The sequence below is a fragment of the Dromaius novaehollandiae genome, chromosome 2 (assembly GCF_036370855.1).
Source record: "Dromaius novaehollandiae isolate bDroNov1 chromosome 2, bDroNov1.hap1, whole genome shotgun sequence".
Classification (NCBI taxonomy): Eukaryota; Metazoa; Chordata; class Aves; order Casuariiformes; family Dromaiidae; genus Dromaius; species Dromaius novaehollandiae.
The window spans coordinates 153041747-153062719 of record NC_088099.1 but is presented as its reverse complement, the minus strand read 5'-3'; the positions used below and the strand labels follow the sequence as shown (position 1 = coordinate 153062719).

Sequence of the window (20973 nt, the reverse complement as noted above, 5' to 3'; positions counted from 1 at the left end):
AGTGAATGACCTTTCACAACAGAAAAATATGTCTGTTATCCAATATAGGTGTGCGGCTGTTAGTTTCTTCAGCATGTATTTCTACAAAATTGTTGCAGAAAGCAATTAAGAAAAATCGATTGTCATGAGGAAGCAGAGTCTGTAGAACAGGATAGACAGAGGAGTTTCAATGAAGCGTTCATGCTAATGGTGTCCTAGGTGCGACATCTGAAAGAACTCCAAATCATCTTACACTGTCTGGTAAAAGGAGTTTATGACTTATGTTTTCTTTCATAAACAGAACAGTGCATTAAAAGATTCACTGAATTTATAAACACTATTCCGATTAAGATTAGAGCAGCAAGGTTGGCAAAGTCCTTGTACATCTCTCATTAGATATGTAGTTAGCCATAACAATATAATGTCTGCTCATGTTAAATGCAATAATTAGGCCTCTAACTAGCATTTTTATCTTAGTATTGAAATATAATGGCACATCCTTGACTGCTGTGTTATGGAAGAATGTATATACCCAAAACAGGAGAAATTCATTTTGCACTTGGACATCAAATTGCTTAATTTATCACACACAATACATTTTCAATTTATTGCCTTGTACTTTATCACATGAATAGTATCCTCAGTTATAATGAAAAAAATATTATTTTGAATGTCTTTTAAAATACTAACTAGAGAAAACACTTCTTCAACTTTTCTTGACAAACACAATTATATATAATGCAGAAAAGATCGGAATCTCAGTTAAGGTCTAACTTCATTGACCTTGATGGTATCATATTGACTTGTATTAGCTAGCTAAGTTAACTAGTAAAGTTTAGATACTTAAGTAGTATAAACTATATTAAGAACATACATTTCTTTGTATCTTTTGAAATCTTGTAGTAACTAACAGTTGAATGCTGAGAATCTGGATTTTTACACACTCGATATGAGGATGCCACAAAACTCACTACTACTGGAAAAACATACACATCCATGGTAAAAGGAATCTTACAATTGCATTCTCAGATGGCAAGGTCCATCAGTTAGGGCAGAGAGAGAATTAAAAAAATCAGGTTAATAGTCTATTAGTTATGGCAGAATAATATTATTTTGAATAACTGAACCGTGAAATCATACTTACACATAGTAAGAGGATCCTTTATATGAAAAATACTCATCTACACAATACATATTGTAGAACTTCTGTGATATCAAAGAAAGTTTGAGCATAACTAGCTATTCCTTAGGAAGCATTTTTTTAATTGGTGCTACCCACTCTGCCCTCTTAAATTTCTGTGTAATACATTATCATTCTGACAGTTCTGCATAAAAAAGGTTCATTTTCTTCTCTTTTTTAGACAGAACTGTGGTAAGATATATTGAATTTTGAGCTGTGTTTCAAGGCCCTTGAAGAAATGACATGCTCCAGAAATGCTGCCTGAGTTATGAGTCTGTCTATAATATATCCGAGTGAACACTACTGTCATAGGAACAATTGTTTATGTTGCTTTTATTTCATACACATATGCTCTGGTAAATTATTCAGTAATAGTCATCCCTTGTTAAAATTTACACTTAGCAGCTGCAAGTACTGGATAATTTTATTTTTTATTACATATAAATATTTTTAGAGTCTTTTGCTATTTTTTAAAGCTTTTCCTAACGAGCATCAACCTCACACTCGGGAAAAGAGATGCAATGCTCTAAGCTTTACAATGTTGCCTTCAGGCAGTTAAAGCAGAAGACTTTTCCTTAAATCCCTTGTGGAAGCCCTTTTCCCTTTCTACCTCTTTTTCTTTAAACCATTTGAAGTGAATTTAGCAGTGGCAAAAGGATGCACTGTAATACTCTTGGAAAGTGAGTTTCTTCTTATGCTCAGAGCAAGTACCTAAAGGCACTAAAAATAATGTAAATTTTAAAGTGCTGAATTTACCCAGTGACCTCCCACGTGTCAGTGTTTAACCACTTAAATACTGCTCATTTTAAGTTTCTCCTTTCTTCTTGCTTATGTTTTACAAGTATGGAAGGAAAAAGATTGCTGGTTATTTGAACTCCATAATCCTACCATTTCTGCACCTAGTGATATTTACTTCGCATCCACTGAAGAACTAGTGGTGCCTTTAATTTGGCATTTCCTTTCTAATTTTCTGCTAACCAGACATCATACTTGCTACATTCATACCAGCAGAACTTAATGGAATATCAATAATATTTGCAACCACATATCTAAAACTTCATTAAAAAAATATGCATTTAGTTCTGCTTTCCTAGTATAAACCACACGAGCAAATTCTTGATTTTTCTTGCAGAGGTCTGACTAATTCTCCCTCAGCCTCACAATCAGACGCAAAAGGCTTTGTATGGATTCGTTAAGGGGCAAAAAGGTGTTCTTATTCCAAACAATAGGGCAAGAGAGTGTTGTGGAAGTGTGCAATGTAGGCATGAAATAATCATTCCTCATTCTACAAAATGATAATAAAGCCAGGCCATTATTATGATTTGTGACCCTAAAGCTGAAACAGGATGATAACAACACCCTGAACTGCATCCCTGACTTTACCTCTTCAACACTGTTGCCATGATCATGGAAAACTCATTTAATTTTGTGCTCAAAGGTAAAGGAGGATCAAACCAAAAGGAAGGAAGCATTAATACACTAAACCATTTTGGTTAAAAGCCTGTCTGTCTTTGACTTTGGTGAAAAAGAGCTGAGGTGACAAAATCTCTTTTTTTGCAGATCTTTTTATATATGTCTAGCTTTGTATAATTTGCTCTTCAAAGTCATAAAGCACAGAGTGCATACCTGAGCCGACTCTATGACACATCCACGTAGAATATTTTTCCACTGATACTGCCATTTCAGTTATTATGATTCTGTACTGTTAACGCTTTTAATTCCAGGCTATGGCATGTGTTACCGCAAATGATATGAGATGTATTGTATGATTATAGAGTAATTTGGATTGGAAGGGACATCTGGAGGTCATCTAGTCCAACCACCTGCTCATAGCAAAGCTTATTCAAAAATTAGACCTGGCTGACCGGACCCTGCCTAGTCAGGTTCGGCATGTCTCCATGGATGGAGCTTCCCTGGGTAACTCGTTCCAGTGTCTGACCACTGCCATGAATTTTGTTTTCCTCTTATGTCCTCACAGTTTTTCTTCCTGCCACCTCTGTTACTTCTTTCCCTTTTGTTGTGCACCTCTAAGAGGAATATGGCTCCATCTACTCTATAATCCCTCATAAGGTGGGTGAAGATGGCAGTTACATCCTCCCACCCTAGCTTTCTCCTCTCCAGGCTGAACAAACCCTGCTCCCTCAGCTTCCCTCCATACAGCACGGACTCTTCAGCTTCAGTTAAATCTAATCTTCAGCCTTTTCTGGAAAACAGAACAGGTAGTCAGAAGCACATGCAACTGTTCAGTGAGGACTGTAACAAGTTATTTTAATTTTTGTATGATTTAGGTCCCATATTTTCATTGCATCAATTTATTGAAGGAAACAATCATCTTTGTCTTACTTACCTGAGGAAAAGAAAAAAACTGCACAATTTGGCCCTCTGTAGCAGCTGGTCTTACATTGTCTCGGCTGAATGCGTGTAACACTCAGGTCCTGTGTTTTGACTCTGTTCAGCCACTTTCCTCCACCACTGAGCTCACTTGTGACGCCACATGTTCTCTCTCCCATCCAGCAAATGCTTTGCAGTAATGTAATCGTCAAGTCCTAAAGATAAGTGTAAAGAAGTAATCATAGGAGGAGAGAGATTATTCATAAATGCCATGGAATAGATTCCTAGAGGTTTTTCTGTAAGGCTGTGTGGAGTGTGAGGGCATCTGGTAAATTAAGTTATCTGACCAGCCATGTTAGTGTCCTCTGCGTGCATGCATGCATGTGTGTGTGTGTACGCATCTCTCTGGAATACACGCTTGGCCTAGGTACTGGATGAACCTGCAGGCAGGACCAGCAGTAGCTGCATCAAAAGGACTGGGACTGGGACAGAGAGACTTCCAGGGCCTCAGACTGTACCCAGCCGGGCTTCAGCAGCCACAGAGGAGGAATCTCCAGGTCCCAGAGTCTGCTGGATCTACTGACCCCCTGTAACACCTTCAGCATTTTCACTTTTACTGCCTCTGAATTAGGTATATTTTATTTTCTCCTCATTGTCACACAGCACTTTTATGATAATTTGCTTTGAATTGCTCTTATACGTATCCATTAAAACTACAAAATGGCTTTATTTTCAGCTGTTTGACTCATATCTTTTTCACAGGAACACAGCAACTGGCATACAAGATCAGAGATTCATTTCATCTAATTTTCAAACACACTGCATAATCCTAGATGTTTCAGTGAGATGGTACAAAGGACAGCACGCTGAATGGTTCTGTTAACACAGTCCTCATTGCAGAAATTATTTATTTATGGATCTAGGACTCTCGCAGTGGATTCTCTGAGGACTGGTGAGAATAGAGGTCTCAGCATTAAGCATGGGACAAGAAGAATAAGCAAGCATGCACAAGGAGCACGAGCTCCCATGAATGCTGCCAAGCAGAGGTTCCAGGTCCTTGCTGACAGTGAGAGGAAGAGGTGATAGTAAAAATAAGGAGGCCACTAGTCCAGAAGAGAAAGCAAGAGAGGGGGACACCCTCAGACCTGAAAGTATCCAGAAACTGAAGCAGCATCTGTGAAGCAGGAGATGGCTGAAAGGCCAAAACATCTTGCTGCTTCTCCAACAGTCAATGTGTTAACATTCAACTTTTAGGCTGTTGCAACTGAATGTACGTACATCTCTATATGTGTATAGGGATATGCGTATCAGGGAATTAGAGACTGCTGTAATTGAAGTGTTTAGAAGACTGACAAATCAAGCCAGTTTTAAATTTCAAACCCAAATTTTACTAAATTTATCCATTAACAACACCCTTTGTGTTAATAGTTCTTTCATGTTACTGATTGTCATCACCACATATACAAAAACTGTTAGTCTGTAACATATGGAGCTGATGTCAACACTGATGGCTGTGGTCCTTGGTGGTTCTCGGCTGCTGAGGTCAAGGTGATCAGACTTGAGAGCTTTTTGATGAGAGAAGTCAGAACTGAAGTTCATTTGTTTTCTTTCCTCTCTGCCTTTTCTCCATGCTTGATGTTTCTATGCCACCCAACCCCTCCCAAAGGGGGCAGGGGTTCATCTGCTCCAAATACTGCTCATCTTGCCTTTTTTTCTTTTTTTTTTTTTTGTCTTGCAAGTCATCCTTCTCCTGTGTCCTGGAAGTTGCCCTGCATGCAGCTACACACATTCTTGTTTGTCCTCCGGTGGTCGCATTGCTCACATAGCCTGTAAAGCCCTTATGCATTGGGTGTAGCTCTGCCACCAGTGTCACAAAATACATAAACACTGATGTTTGTTACACTATTTTAGCACACTTATATTGGGGTTCAAGGCAAGTTAATAGTGATTATGTCCTGATTAGGGCACTTATAGTTTCTAGGTCTCAGAGGCCTTTGTTTTAGCTACAAGGTATGTGGCACCTAGAGGAGTAGTCTGAGCCCTAAGTTCAATGTCCTAGTTCCATGCAAAATGTATGAAGAGGTTTGGGGACTCAGTAATGGGATGGACAACAGCCAGCCCTCTGCGTGCAGAGTTTTCTGAATTAGCAAATAAAAAATGATGAAGAAATGCGTCAGGAGCTAACACACCTGATTCTCGGCTAAAAGGAAATGATTTTATTATACCAGGATTATCAACTCAAAATGCTCCCCTGGACTTAGGTTCTTAGATCATTCCTTTAAAAAGCACAGCCGAGTCATTTATTCTACAGAATGCCTGGCAGGAATGTGCTCAGTAAAAATCTCAGTAGCAGACTACTTGCCAGGATTTGGGAGAGTCAGACTGTATGCTCAGGAGATATACTATCTGGAAAGTATGGGCACGGGTCAAAGGAGAAAAATAAGAATCATGCTTCATCACCTTGAAAAAGGCTCATGAATAAGCATTCAATGATTAATACATTTGCTTAGGAGAACCCATGTGTAGTCCAGCTAATAAGTATTACATAAAAACTTTACTAAGCAGCCAGTACAGAAAATGAAACATAATAAGTCCTAACTTCTGTTTGTTGAATTCAAAATTGTTTCCTCTTCTCTAATCATTTTTGAGCAGTCTGCCTTCACTCTCTGTTTCCACTGACTTCTACATGTAATGATGTGAGAAGAAATGGACCTAAGGGGCAATGTATTCAGGTCATGTAAAATGGCATCATTCTACACAAATCAGTTGAGTAAAAGCTACATTCAGCAGCTGAGGAATAATTGAGAAAAGGTGTATCTTCATCTACATCTAATCAATTTCGATAATATTTTGAAATTGTTAAATGAGTATTTATTCTACTATGCATCAATTATTGAAAAATCACAGCTTTTATACAGTATATAGTATTTTACATTTATTTTCCATCTTACTCTAAACATGTTCCAATAATTCATTGTAATGAAACTGAATTAATTATTTTCTTTGGGCAACCTTTCAAATATTCTACATTATCCCCAACATATATTTTCTTGAAATAATGCTGAATTATTTACAATTAAGTTGAATTTGTTCCATATAAAGACTCTAGAGCTATTAAAGTTTCTTTTACACTCACCTGAGTTCATTCTCAATTTTTCAATATATTCAATATTTAAGGATGCTCATTATTCTCTTTATTTGTAGCCCTTTAATGTTTGTAGTGCAAATCTTATCTCATTTCTCATTTATGATAAAATACTTCACTGCCACTTATTGTATCTGTAAAATACTTTTGCCAGAGACCATTAGGATTTCACAGAAGAAACTACTTGCTTATAAATGAAACAGTTTTCTTAAAAAGACAAATAAGCTGAGTTGCATACAGTCATATATTCAGTAAAATAACAGACTATAGCCCGTTTGTCTTTGTTTTTGTAATAATGACAAACTCGTATAAAGATAGACATCATGCTTTGTTTATATGTGATAAACTGGCACAGAATGGAAAATTAGTGCCGATGCATATTAATGCTATACTTTCTATGTATTAAAGTACTTTATACTGCATTCTTAATAACTCAAATTGGAGGACTTAAAGCAAGAGTTTGTATACTGCATTCATGAGAATGGGTAATATTATACATTTCACATTTTTGTTGAAACCAATAATCAGAGAACAGCTCTCGAATCAAAGGCAGTGGACACAGAGTGCCAGCATAATCTACTGCCCTGCATTGCTAACGTACCCATCAAAACAGTAACTCGGTAAAACGCAGCATACCTGTGAGCATCACACTACAAAAACTACTGATTCAGGGTGCTGAAAAACTGAACCCATGGTCTCGCTTTCATTGCCCATTCATGAATAATGAAAGACCAAGACCAAAAGCTTTTGGAGAGAGAAAAAGAATAAAAGCAGATGGCACCAGCTGTGTGAACCTAAGTCTAGCCCCAAAAATCTGCTTGTTTTTAGAAGCAGAAGAAAAGCATTAGAAATCAGGGACTACCTCAGAACCAGAGTGGAAAACACATAATGGTAGTTCTTGTTTATGAAATAATCTTCTCTAAGTAGCAAATTAATATCTTGAAGTAACAGTGTTTGTCTTCAATATACCAAAGATGAATATTTTTACTGCAGGTGATTTATTAGTACAATTAGGACTACTGAAGATGACAGCACTTGCCACCCTGCATTCTCTTATGATTTCATTCCATACGCCTCACAACCAAGAAACTCCAACACACTTAACTAAAGGGCAAATGATATGATGGTTTGTTAAACAGAATTGCTTTTTTTTCCCCATATATACTCACATATACAATATGGACAATGTGCAGGTCAGCTCATATCTCCTATATTTCAAGCTTCACAAAAGCTACAGCATCCTCACATCACTCCTGATTGCTTTTGGCCCATCGTTCAGCACGTGCTAAGGCACGCCTCTGCAGAAAACCAAGTCAGCGACAGAGCAGGTTGTGAAATGATATTCAAAATCAGGACCGATGCACTCTTCCTATAATACTGCACTTGGCTAAACAGGGGACGCGATTCAAACATTATAAATCATTTGAGAGTCGAGTACAGAGCGAAACAGATAGGAAAAGGGTCTGGCTATGTTCATGCATACCAAATACCTAACTGAAACAAAATTGCCTGAAACTAGCCCAATAATTTCATCCACCAATTTTCTTTAAACCCGCCAGCCTCTGATTGATGTCTAACATTACATACTATGAACAAAAGTCTGAAAAAAAAATCTTACTAGGGTGCTTTGAACACTCTGAGACAAATTAGCAATGCAGTCATGAATCAAAATTAAATATCTGAGCTCTGATACATCAGATACATTTAAGTTCTATTTTCGCCTCTCTTTTCTTCAAGATTAAAAAATGCAAGCACTTGCTGCCAAACCCCGTAACCTATCTGGGCCTTTATAACATCAGCATATGGCATCTAAAAGCCATCAATATACTCCTTTCACTGAGTATCCACAGACACCAGGTTACCAGATCTGTCCACTGTTTCATAATTTGCAATTATACATTAAAGAACACATGACTGGCAGGTTAGAATGCCAGTCTTCTTTCTAGGTACGAATTAATTATAAAAGATGCTCGTGACATAATTTGCCACCTGAAATTTGAGCCAAGGTTACCAGCATCTTACAGCTCTAGTCTCTCTGTCGCTGTGTGCAGAGTTCCTGCTGAAGCCAAGAAGAATCCTTCACGTAGAATAACAGCAAAGCAGAGGGCCTTGTAGATTTGTTCTTCCATGGGTGCAGGAGGATTTATATATGTAACTCCTGTAAGTATCATCAAGAATAATTAATTATTAATTTTATATTTACAGAGCTTATCTACCCTAACAGTCCATGAACCACACAAAGACATTTAGAACATTAAGCATTAAACAATGCAAGAGATAGCACAGATAAAAACCAGTCACATAAATAATTAAAATGAAATCTGAAATGAGTTAAAAATCTTTTTTCCTATGAAGTGTTCTTTTCACCTCCTGGCTAATAAATAGAAGTTTATTGAGAAAATCCACATTCACCAGTGAGGAAGCAGTTCATATTTGTTCAATGAAGAATGATATTGCATCTATGTATTGAAGATTGCATCTGCTTATCAGTGAGTTACAGCTAAATAGCTGAAATGTTCGATATACCTTTACTACATCTCAATCTAATGCAAACAAGATGGTGGAATTTGGAAGGATACTTTCATCTTCCCTAAACCTATCTCCCCCACTATGTCACCCCCACATACACAACCCACTAAAAAACTACGTCTTTTCTCTTCATATTTCAGCACGTCACTACCTTTTCTGATTTTTTTTCTTTTACATACTGTAGAAGTACTATTATGGCAGAAGGATAATATTCATTGCAATCCTAGACAATTCTCTTTTCCTTGTTACTTCAGTGATAAAACATATCAATATCCTATTATATTTTTTTGTAATATTTCTCTCCTTTCTTTTTTTATTCTACTGACACTATGTGCAGTCATTCACATGCTATCATTGCTGTGGAGTTTCCCCTTTTTATATCCGTGATATCCAGAACTCCAGGTGATAATCTGTTTTTAAGTACACACTAAATAATTGTCTTTGATACTATGTATCACACGAAAAATCTTTTCTAAACTTTGGCCATTCGGCCATCCATCGGTTTGGCAAGCTCCCACTGCACAGTGTTGCACTGTAACACTGATGTGCAGGAGCTTGTTTGGAGCCACTTACGTATTTTAACAAAGCACTGCATGGAGCTGAGGGAACAACGACATCTTGGGTGACTGATCAAAGCTACTGACCAAATGTCTATCTGAACACACTCCACCCAGTTACGAGGTGCAGGGGGAGCAAGACTGAAATCCTGCCCAAGCTGACTCTGTAACGCTTCTGCGTGAGTCTGGCCTCACATACCGCACATATGATGCAAAAAGTCACTGCACCTGCATGAAGAAGTCAGACAGCTCTGGTTTTTGCACACTGTGTGGGACTTCCAGATCAACAAACTCAGACTCTGCAGAACAGAGATGGGAGATGGTTACAGTGGTGAGCACTTTCGCTGGGAATGTGTGCTGTCTCTATCCCAGACAAACACAGCCAGAAACCAAGATCATCTTGACTGATCACAACTGACACAATAAACGCAAATTTCAGCACTAAGATATGCAAAACCTGGTAGCAGTAGACCAAAACTAATTCCTTACTTTCCCCTTGAAAACTAAATGCTATATAGTACAATGTCTAAATCGGGAAATGTTGCATAAAATAGAATTGCATTATCTCTCGTGTCTCCAAACAGATTTCAGATGTGGCCTCGAGCCGAATGCAAGACACATTTAATACGGAGATAACAAAATCACGGCTAATTGTGATAATGAAACATGTGATCTCAGTCTGCCTGAGAACAGTGCATCCGAGAGAGAAGCTTACAAATTCTTTTTCCTAAAGTGTGTAAGTCGGTACTCTTGAATATTGCTGCTATCTAGTTTTCTTGACTCATGCTATTTTGTTCTGGAAACAGCTTAGAACCTGATTAATGAAAACTTAAGTCTAAAACATAATCAAGAGGGGATAGGTGTTACCACCATCTTTTTCCCTCCAGCTTTTTCCATGAGTATATTTGCTTTACTGCGTCTTCGTTGCGGTTGTATTACACCTGATTTTTATAGTACAGCTGTTTCTCATACTGCGGACACACGTCTGCGTCTGCAGCCTACCACAGTACCCACACATGCATGCAACGATCCTCAGCTCACTCCTCCTCCCCCAGGCCTCAGTACCTGCTTCACACCAGTAAAACCATCCTACTCCGATGAAACGGAGACAAGAAGTGAAGTGTCACTGATCTGGAAAAGGCACAATGGCCTCCTCCACTTTGTGATCTCCTCTAAATAACTCCTACACATACTAAAAAGGACAAGTGAGAAAACAGAAAAGTCTGGGAATATGCTTGTAGTATTGTCCTACTACTTCCACGGTAGGAAAAGACATCCAGGGCTTACAGACGGGCTAGCAGGCAGCTCAGCATCATGGCTACGTCTAACTGAGTCACACTCAGGTCTGTAATCAGAGGGACAAAGGTGTAGGAAACCAGAAAATTCTACATCCTGCATTAGATCAGGATGTTTGAAAATGTTATGTGAATGAGATTTGTATCCTAAGTCAAATAAACCTTTTCAAATACCACTGCTTAATGCTTTGCCCAAGCCTGCGTATGCAGAGTTGTATGTACTTGCGAGCATTTGTGTACTGTATTATTCTGGTTGCTCTTTGCCACAGAAGACCCCAATATACTTTTAAAGGCAAAGCCATCAGTCTATCTACAATTAAAGTGAAGTTACCTGGGGGTGAGAAGTAGAGTTTATTTAACAAAATAGAGCTACCTCACACAAAAGTATATGATAGGGAGTGAAGAATAACAAATTCAGTTGAAAATGCAGGAGGAATCTGTAATGTAATTATCAAAACTTAAATTTGATCTGCTTTGGCAAAGTGAACAGGCAGCTGTTCACAGGGGAAAAACGTGAATACCAGCAGTAGCACATTACTCCATGGAACTGTTTTCATGTATTTATTCCTTAAAGATTATGAGGCAAGAGGGCTCCTTAAAGATATCATAACTAACATGATTTACCTTATGAAGTATTCAACCGTAATAGCACAGAGAAGCCCCGCCACTGTCAGGGCTCTGATACGCACTTGCCCCCAGCAATGCCAACATCCATGTGCCTGACAGGTCAGAAATTTAAGTATCTGCCCATTTCTGATTTCAGCACAGTTCAAAATTCTTCAGAGTATTTAATCACAGCGATTGACTTAATGGTCCCTGCCAAGTCACTTTCATTCTTGACTGGTACCCAGATGATCAATAAGCTTGGCCATGCCAAAAGAGGGAAAAAGAGAGAGAGAGAGAGAGAAGGAGAGAAGAAGGAGAGAAGAAAGAAAGGGAGAAAGGAAGGGAGGAAAGGAAGAGGCAGGGAGGTAGGGAAAAAGGGAGGGAAGGAGAGAGGGAGGGAAGGAGGGAGGGAAGGAGAGAGGGAGGGAAGGAGGGAGGGTAGGAGGGAGGGAAGGAAGGAGGGAGGAACCTACATGAGGATTAAGAATCTAGTATAATCCACAGCTTGAATCCAGCATCTCTCAAAATCTTATGGTATCCTAGTGTTTAACAACAAAATAGCCACAGTAAAAAATGCAACATCACAGTGTTTGACTTTTTTTTTTTCCTTTAAAGAAACGCAAATCAGTCATCAGCAGAAATATCATCATGCGTAATATTTGTCTTAGGAGCTGAAGTCCTATTTCTCAAATGCATCTAAATTACTTAGGAACGCAAGGATGTTTGAACATTAGCAGGAGTTCAGCCAGAAAAATCACTTGGGCATCCTATTTTCAATTTTTGGGTTTGTATTGTTCACATTGCAACATCCAACTGATTAGCCAAAATTTCATTTTCAAAAGTAATGCAGATACCTCAGAGCTTAAATCTTATTGGAAGTCAAACAGACATGACCTCTAGCAGCATGAAATAAGAGGTCGTTTCCCAAATAAGTTAGGTATTGCAATGCTGAGCAATGCAATGGCTGCATTAAAAATAATAATAAAATTTAAGTTTAGGTCTTCAATATCTATTTCTCATTCCCGGTAATTGATGAATTATTTACCCCAAGGAGATCTGAGTGCTAGAGCTGAAAAGTGCTTTCAGGGGAGTAAGGGCAGAATTTTATTCTGAGCACATAAAAAAAGGCAAATACTGGAACTGGGCTCAGTCGTGCTGCTCTGACAGCACAACTCTTCCTCTGGCTTTGAAACACTTGAAAAATGGATTCCAGTTACCTGTGCACCTGCACGCACAAGTTTATATGCACGTATATAGCGAGGAATGATTATATTAGAATTCTTTTGAAGAATACCGGGAGAAAGGCGGGTTTCATCCATCCCATGCTACCTACTAATGGGAACTACTGAAATTTGACCGTGACGTCGAAGGACCTGTCAGCTGCTAATGTGGTGCAGCCCGTAACAACAGCACAAGGCTGCTGGCACCTGTGCAACCACCTCCCCGACGTGCGGCACAGGAAACTCAGCGGCCCACGAAGCCTCGCTTGCATTAGTTGCTCTCCAAGACCGGTGCGCCTGCAAGGGGAGCGTGCAGACAGCGCGCGCCTCGCTGCCACCCATACCCCTGCCTCTCGCGAGCAAACAAGCCTGTGCGCTCCTGAGGAGGCCAGCTAGTGCCGTTCAGCACTCGCAATTACATCCCTCCCTGCCTTCTGCCAGCCACGCGCAGCCTCGCGGGCGAGCAGACGAGTTCAGCCGCCGCGCAGAGGGCCAGACCCTGCTAACCACTGCTGACTTCGCCAAGACAGCGAACGGGTGGGAATGAAGGCGGGAGGCTGGCACACGCTGCTCACCCACGTACCCCCACGGAAACACATTCGTGGCCACACGCACTTCCTCTTTTACACCTGTTCTCGTGGGTAAAGCAAAAATCATCGCTCTGCCAGAATTATTCAGTACTATTTTCTGTGATGTTGTGATACTATAGTGTGTCTGTATATATCCATACATAAATATACGCTCATATGAATTCATCTCTGCACCTACAAGGATATATAGAAAGCCTCCAATCACATCCGCTGACTTGTTGAGTGCAGCTCACAAACACTGCATACCTTTCCACACGCCAAGCACATACAAAAACACATGCACTGAATCCACATGGAGAAATGCAAACAGCTGCTGCAGAAACGTACACAAAACACCAGCACTTGCAAGCAGCCATTCATGACTGCCTGCCAAACCTCCCAGCTGATGCACTTGTGTACTCCCGCTGTCCACTTCACATTATACCTGTGCACTCACACGCACACACACACACATACATATACGTGCACACATGAACACACACATACATATACACACAGGCAGACATAAAAAGACACAACACGCTCAGAGGCGCATACACACACACACACACGCACGCACGCACATGTATATACACATGCACTTAAGCACTCATGCAAAAATATGTGCACACACTTACACAAATATGCACCAAATGCATATGCACATGCACCAAATGCATATACACGCACACACGTGCACCTCACACACACACATTCACACGCAGACGCACAGACACAATCACATATACACAGATGTGCACACACAGGTACACATGCATGCATGCGCACACAGGGACAGATGCATGCACACAGACATACACATACACATATGTGCACATACAAGCACATATGCATGAACATGCACAAACATGCACATGAATAGGCAAATGCACATGAACAGGCAAATACAGATGCATGCACACATACACACACAAGCAACAATACACAAACACACACCAACAATCACACACATCTGTACACGCACACACAAACACATGCACACACACATGCACAAAATAGCACACACAGGCACCCAAATGCACACACACCTTACCCACATGCTCACACACCATGTACAAACATGCAGCGCACATGAACAAATCCACACACACACGCACACATGTATTCATAAACACATATGCACACATGCATGCACGCCCCCAAACTCATACAATGGCACATATACACACACCTGCATATGCACAAATACACATATGCACACGTGCATGCATGCACCCAAACTCACACAAATGCACATGTGCACACACACATGCATGCGCACATGCATACGCACAAATACACATGCATAACCGGACTCACACATGCACCTGCATGCACACACATAGTCAGGAGCACACAAGTGCACTCACGCACAAACAGGCACACGCACGCACACGCCTACACACCTGCACCACAAGCACAAGTGGTGCACGCACGCTAAAACACACGCACACCCGTGCAAACACAAAACACGCAGACACACGCACTTAGGCACACGCGCAGCTGCAAACCCGCGCACACAAACGTGCGCACACGCGGAGGGAGGCGGCCGGCGGGCTCCCCCCCACCTCCGCCGCCGCGCCCAGCCCCCGCTCCGCCCCGGCGCGGCGTTGCGCGACGGCGCGGCCGCCAGGTGGCGCCGTCGCTCTTCCTGGCCGAGACCGGCCGCACCGCGCCCGGCCTCGGTGGGGCGGGGGCGCCCCGCGGCGCGCAGCCGCCGGGCCCGGCGGCTGCGCGCCGTGGGGCGCCCCCGCCCCATGGCGGCCGGTCCCGCGGGGAGGGGGGCCGCGCAGCGCAGCGCGGCGGCGTCTCCCTACGCGCCCTGCGTGCTTCCCGCTTTGCGCTCCTCCGCGCGCAGCGGGAGGGCGCTGAGCGCGGCGCAACACGTGCTGCCGCGCAAGGTGCTGCGCGCCCGATGCCGGCCGCGGCCCCCGAGCCGCGCACGTGAATTCCTAGTAACCAGCCGCTGATCTTGGTTTTTTTCATTTTATTTTATTTTATTTTATTTTATTTTATTTTATTTTATTTTATTTTATTTTATTTTATTTTATTTTATTTTATATTTTTCCCCCGGCGGCAGCAGGGTGGGGGAGCCCGCCGGGTTTTTAGCTCCCAGAGGTTGCTCCAGGAGGCTGTGCAGATCCAGCGTGTCCTGAGCCGCTTTCCCAGGCAGAATTGATCCTTCCCGGGGGGAGGAGGGGGGGAATCTCAATTGCAAATGTTGTTTGGAGTTTAGCGGAGAGCGCGCCCGAGCTTTAGGGCGCTCTTCCTCGGCTGCTGGCGGGTGCTGTAGCGAGGCAGGATTGCGGTGGGTTTCGGCTGCGCAGGGAGCTGGGGTAGCGGGGGGCGGGGGGGAGGAAAAGACACCATCGAGAGTAGCTGAGACTTTGTGCCCCCGTTGGAGAGATGGTTGAGTCCTCGTCAAGGTTGCTGTGGTATCCCAGAAACACCATTCACTCCGAGCTGTGACCGCGCACCATCAACAGCAACAACTCCGCGGCGCCTGGCCGAGGAACGGGAATTAGGAGCTCGCAAGAATAATATGAAAGGGATCTGCAAAGGGGAAATCCGTGCGAAGGAATCGAAATTAGCAGACTTTTGGGAAAGGGGATGTACTAAATGTGGCCGGCTGGACTTCATCCTGGTGAAGAAAATGGAGATTAAAAGTGGATTTACATTTTGGAACCTCGTCTTTTTATTGATGGTTTCGTGTGTGAAAGGTAGGGTAGTATTTGAGGGGTATATTTTAGGGGTCCCTTTGCTTTCGGTCAGGGCGTTGCAAGCTCTCGCCCTATACACAGGTTTATTCAAAATTATATTTCTCTATTATTTTATATTTGTACTGTGGGTACTTTGCAATGGGAAGAAATAAATGATCGTTAAGCGGGGAGGAAAGAAGGAGTTGATTCAGAGCTCTCTTCGCAGATAGGAAATGTATTTGCTTGCCAGGCTTGGCGTTCAATGCAGTGACTGAGCCGGGGCTCAATAAATATTCTTGCAGTATGCTCAAACGGGTACGTGAGTTGGTTCCTTTAGCCTCTAACTAGTGTATATTCAAGCAGATCTCACCGGGTGACTTTTTTAAGGTGATGCTGGTGGTAGCGGAGGGTATTACCTACGTTTCTGTTTTTCGGTCGAGCCCACGGCTCTTTGCGGGCATGCCTGTGTGGAGGCACTCAGCGGTGTCACCCGCGCCGGGAGGAAAGTTGGAGCGGAGAGGAGCGTGTGCGCGGTGGTCGCAGCGCGGACCGCGCGTCCCCCTCGGCGGCTCGCCGGCGGGCAGGGCTGCGGGCAAGGCGGGGGGCAGCTCAGCCCGGGAGGCATGGTCCGCCGCCGAGGGCGGAGATCGACACCTTCTCCCTTCCCTGCTCCGCTACCCTTTCCCCAGCTCCCTCTTGCGCGGTTTTGTGGGGTTTTTCTCTTTCGGGGTAGGGGGGATTTTGCTTCCTTTCTGCTCCTGCCCTCGGGAAAGGAGGGCGAAAAGGAAGCCCCTGGCTAGCGGCACAAATATCTCCACTAAGTCTGCGCTTGCAGACAGCTGAGGGAAACGATACACCCAGCGGGAAGCAGAAGCGTGGGGCTGGAGCACCGCGCACCGCCGCTCCGGCACCGGCGTCGCCGAGCGGGGAGGTGCCGGTGCCGCCAGGCGTGCCGGCCGCGGGGGGGCTGCCCTGCCACTCCGCGCGGCCCTCGCCCGCCCCAAATAACCCCCCCTTGTCTGCGGCCAGTGATTAGCAGCTGATCAATCATCCCTTTATCCCCCTCCTCATCCTCACCCTCCCTCCCCGCCTCCTTCGCACCCTCCCGGAATATTTAGCAGACATGATCGATCCTCTCCGAGTTTTCGGCGCGGCGGGCGGGGGGGGGGGGGCTCTCTGCGGCGTGCCCCCCCACCCCCCCCGACGCGTGCCCCCCGCGCCGCCCCTGCCTGCCGTGAAGCAGTTTATTGTGGAGCTTTGCAGCTGGCCGTGCCCCCATTTGCATTCCACCGAAAAGCGAATTTCGCGTTGCGAGGGGGCGGGGGGGGCCACGGGGTTTACCTCATCCCACGCTATCGTGCCACGGTATCCGAGGCGAAGCGGCTTGCCGAGCATGTTAACACACATTTTAATTACAGGCGGCTTTTCCCTGTTTACGTCTATCGAAGCAGGCTGCTCCGAGAGCTTTGCCCGGTCTGCGATCGAGATCAAGCCAGGGCTTGGGGAGGGGCGGGGGGGGCGGCATTTCTTTCTCCTTGCTCGGTCCCAGCTCCTTAGCGCGTGTGTTTGCGAGCGTTTGCAAGTCATCGGCTGCAAAGCGTGCCGCCGCCGAGACCCCCGCGCGGCGGGGGGGCTGCGCTGCGCGGGGGGGCGCGGGGGGGCGCGGAGCCGCGCTGCCCGCCCGCCGCGGCCGCGCGAGTTTCCCAGCACCTGTTGAGGAGCCGAGTCGGGCGGGGGGGGGGGGGGGGGGCAAAACCCGCCGGGGGCCGAGGGCGAAAGCTGGGGTGAAGCACCCAAAACGGCCCAAGGGGCAACGCCGGCCTTGGAAACCGGCCCTTCCTCTTGCTGCGCGCCCTCTGCCAGCGAGAGGCCGCCCGGGGGGGCCCCCCGGGGGGGGCCCGGTTCCCGGGTGCTGAGCCGGGCGCTTCCCACAGACTTCTGCGGGGTTTAGGGTCCTGCCGGCCGGCGACGACCTGGTAGCGCGGGTTTTGTCTGCCCGGACGTGGACTCCTTTGGGCAGCCAGGTGTGACGGAGCTGGCTTGGGCTCACTGCAGCACTGCATCTATTTTGAGCATTTACATTTAGTTCTTTCCACACCCGTGAATGAATACATTGTACCTTGATTCACGTTGCTATCGTGTCAGCGCAGTGCTCCCGGGAGCCTTGGCAGACGCAAAGAGTGAATGAGTATCTGCCCGTGTAAAGCACCCCGGCTGTGGGGAGGAAGGTGACTCCTCAGAGCCTGCACCTGCTCTGCCACTGCCTGTCAAGGCCGTTTCCCTACCCGCCACGTTCCCAAGCTCTAACTCACCCCCTCACTTGCTCCATCACCCCTACTGCATAGTGCAGCGCCACTTCCCAACACCGAAGCTGTTGCTGGGGCTCCTGTCATCCAGACCACTTCCACAGCTCTGGTCCATATCTGCCTCTTAGGCCCTTCCCACTTCTGTCATCTCCTGTCGCCATTTCTCCAGGCTTGGCCCACCGTCCTGTCTCCCAGCTCTCAGACCATCTCAGGAGGCTTGCACAGCCACGGTCATACCTGTTTAGTTGTGTGCTCCCCTGTAAGTGTATATGTCTGTATAAACTCGAAGTTTCTGTGAATGCTCATCTACGATACTGTGCCTCGCCAGAATTTCACAGCAATACTTGGGAGGGGGTTAGAAAGCGGGAAGAAAGAAGGTGGCAGGAAAGAGGTATATCAGAACTGCTGGGAAGGAGTGATAGTAAGAGCTGAAGTGATGAGGAAATGTACCTTCTCCTAGGAAAATCTTTACCTGCTAACACAATATCCTGATATGCCATCAGTTAGTCTCCAAGATGATCTTCCTTGGACAGACAGGGAGTAAAAAAGCAAAGAAAAGGCCCCTTTGAAAAGTGAGAGGAGAAGGCATTAAACAAAAAGACCTTAGCAAGTGCCAGCAGTGTCATTCCTGCCCAGCTGCAGGGGAAGATGGATGCTGTGCTCTTCCCTGTGAATGTGCAGGCACCCAGGAAAGCTCTCCTTTCCGCCCTGACCCCCAGGAAGAACTGAGGAGCCCCATTTAGGCAGGGGAGATAAACCAATCTTGGAGAAGCAGTGAGGGGAAACCTCTACTGCCCGACTCCCTGGCAGAAGGGGGAAGGAGGGGGGATCAAATCCATGGCAATTCTTTTAGGCAAAAGAAGCATTTTTATGCAAAAACCTTTGCCTTCTGGGATTCAGGAGGGAATTCCTTGATACCTGCACCCCTTCAGACTGACACCCCAGTGCCCCAAAGGATGCTTGTGACCGCTTTGTGGAAGGAAGCTAGGGATGAAACCAAGAGCAATGACCAGGGACCCAAAGGCTTCTCCATCCTGCCATGTAGCTGTCGCTCCAGGACGGAGAGCACCAAGGTCTGCTTTTTTGTCTGCCTCACTAACATGAAGCCTTGCCTCCGCTGCTGCTGCTCCGCTCCCCGTCACAGCTGCGGCCAGAGGAACGAGGAGGGCTTTCCAAATAAAAGGGAGACAGAAAGGCTGGGGAGCAGGGAGATTTTAAACAGCTCATCGACAGATGAAGAAGTGGGGAAAAAACGGGCAGGATCTCTGAGTGATGGGTACCTGACACGTGGGAACATTTAGCGGGGACAAAACATGCCCTGTTCCTGTCAGCCTCCCCCGCAGCCCCCTTTCCCCCCTCAGCCACACTCCCTCGGGGTCTCTGTGGGATGTGGCATGCTCCCACACCCCTTCCTCACCCATTGGGGCTTGCGGGGACAGTGAGGATGGTGTCCCGGGTGGGGGCCCGCAGGGCATGGCTCGGTGCTCCATCGTGTGCCAGGACCGGGAGCGGAGAGGCGGGTAGCACTGGCGTGCTGCTTCCTCCCTCGCTGCACTGCTGCACCTCCATGTGCATGTGTGTGTGTGTATGTGCACGTGCGTGTGTGTTTGTGCATGTGCGCTTGTGTGTGTGTGTGCGTGCACGTGTGTGTGTGCAGTTGTGCGTGTGCATGTGTGTGCATGTGCCTGTGTGTGCATGTGTGTGTGTGTGCTTGTGTGTATGTGTGTGTGCGTGTGTGCATGCATGTGCGTGTGGGTGTGTCAATGTACATGTGTGTGTGGGTGTGTCGGTGTGCACATGCGTGTGTGCATGCATGTGGGTGTGTGCATGTGAGCGTGTGTGTGTGCATGTGCGTGTCTGTGTTCATGTGTGCGCGTGTGTGTGTTTGCGTGTGTGTGTGCGTGTGTGTGTGTGCGTGTGTGTGTGCGTGTGTGTGTTTGTGCCAGCGGGGTGTGGGGAGAGCGTGTGTGCGCGTGTGTGCGTGTGTGTGCGTGTGTGTGCGTGCGTGCGTGCATGCGGGGATGTGTGTGTGTGTGCGCGCGCAGGGTGCAGGGAGACCCTGGCTGGAGCAGGCACGGCGTTGTCCTTCCTGCCCAACTCGCCAGCGCACACAGCCAGCCCCTCCGCACAACCGCCTACTGCCTTTTCTAATTTTTTTTTTATTATTTTTTTCCCCCGTGAGCTCTCACACATCACATACGGCTCAAGCTCAGCAGACAGCGCGGGGTCTAAGCGTTTTCTTCAGGCTACCCAGCCTAGCAGGCTGCAGGCAGAGTGAAAAGCCCCCTCCCCTCCCCACGAGTTTGTGCCCTGGACAAGGCTCCCGCCTGCCCCACGCTCAGCGCACGCCTCCTCTCCGGGGGGGGGGGGGGGGGTCACAGCCCCCCCCGCAGCACCGGCTCGCCGCGGCCGTCTCTCCCCGCTGCGCCCCGGCGCCCGTGGGCTCCGCGAAGAGCCCTGGGCAGCGGCGCTGCCTCCGCTCCTGCCCCGCCGCGGAGCCCTTCCTCCGGCAAACGCCGCTTTGCCTCTCCCTTCTTCAGCTCAGTGACTACTGCAA

At 45.8% G+C, this 20973-nt stretch overlaps 1 protein-coding gene across 1 annotated transcript in view; it reads left to right on the top strand.

Moving 5' to 3' along the window:
• The first annotated feature begins 15776 nt into the window (after positions 1–15776).
• CSMD3 (CUB and Sushi multiple domains 3) overlaps positions 15777–20973 on the top strand; it is a 693764-nt gene continuing 688567 nt past the window's right edge. Inside the window, exon 1 of the mRNA XM_026101199.2 lies at positions 15777–16131. Within this exon, the coding sequence (XP_025956984.2) occupies positions 15954–16131 (178 nt within the window). The 5' untranslated portion in view covers positions 15777–15953. The remainder of the gene's footprint in view (positions 16132–20973) is intronic.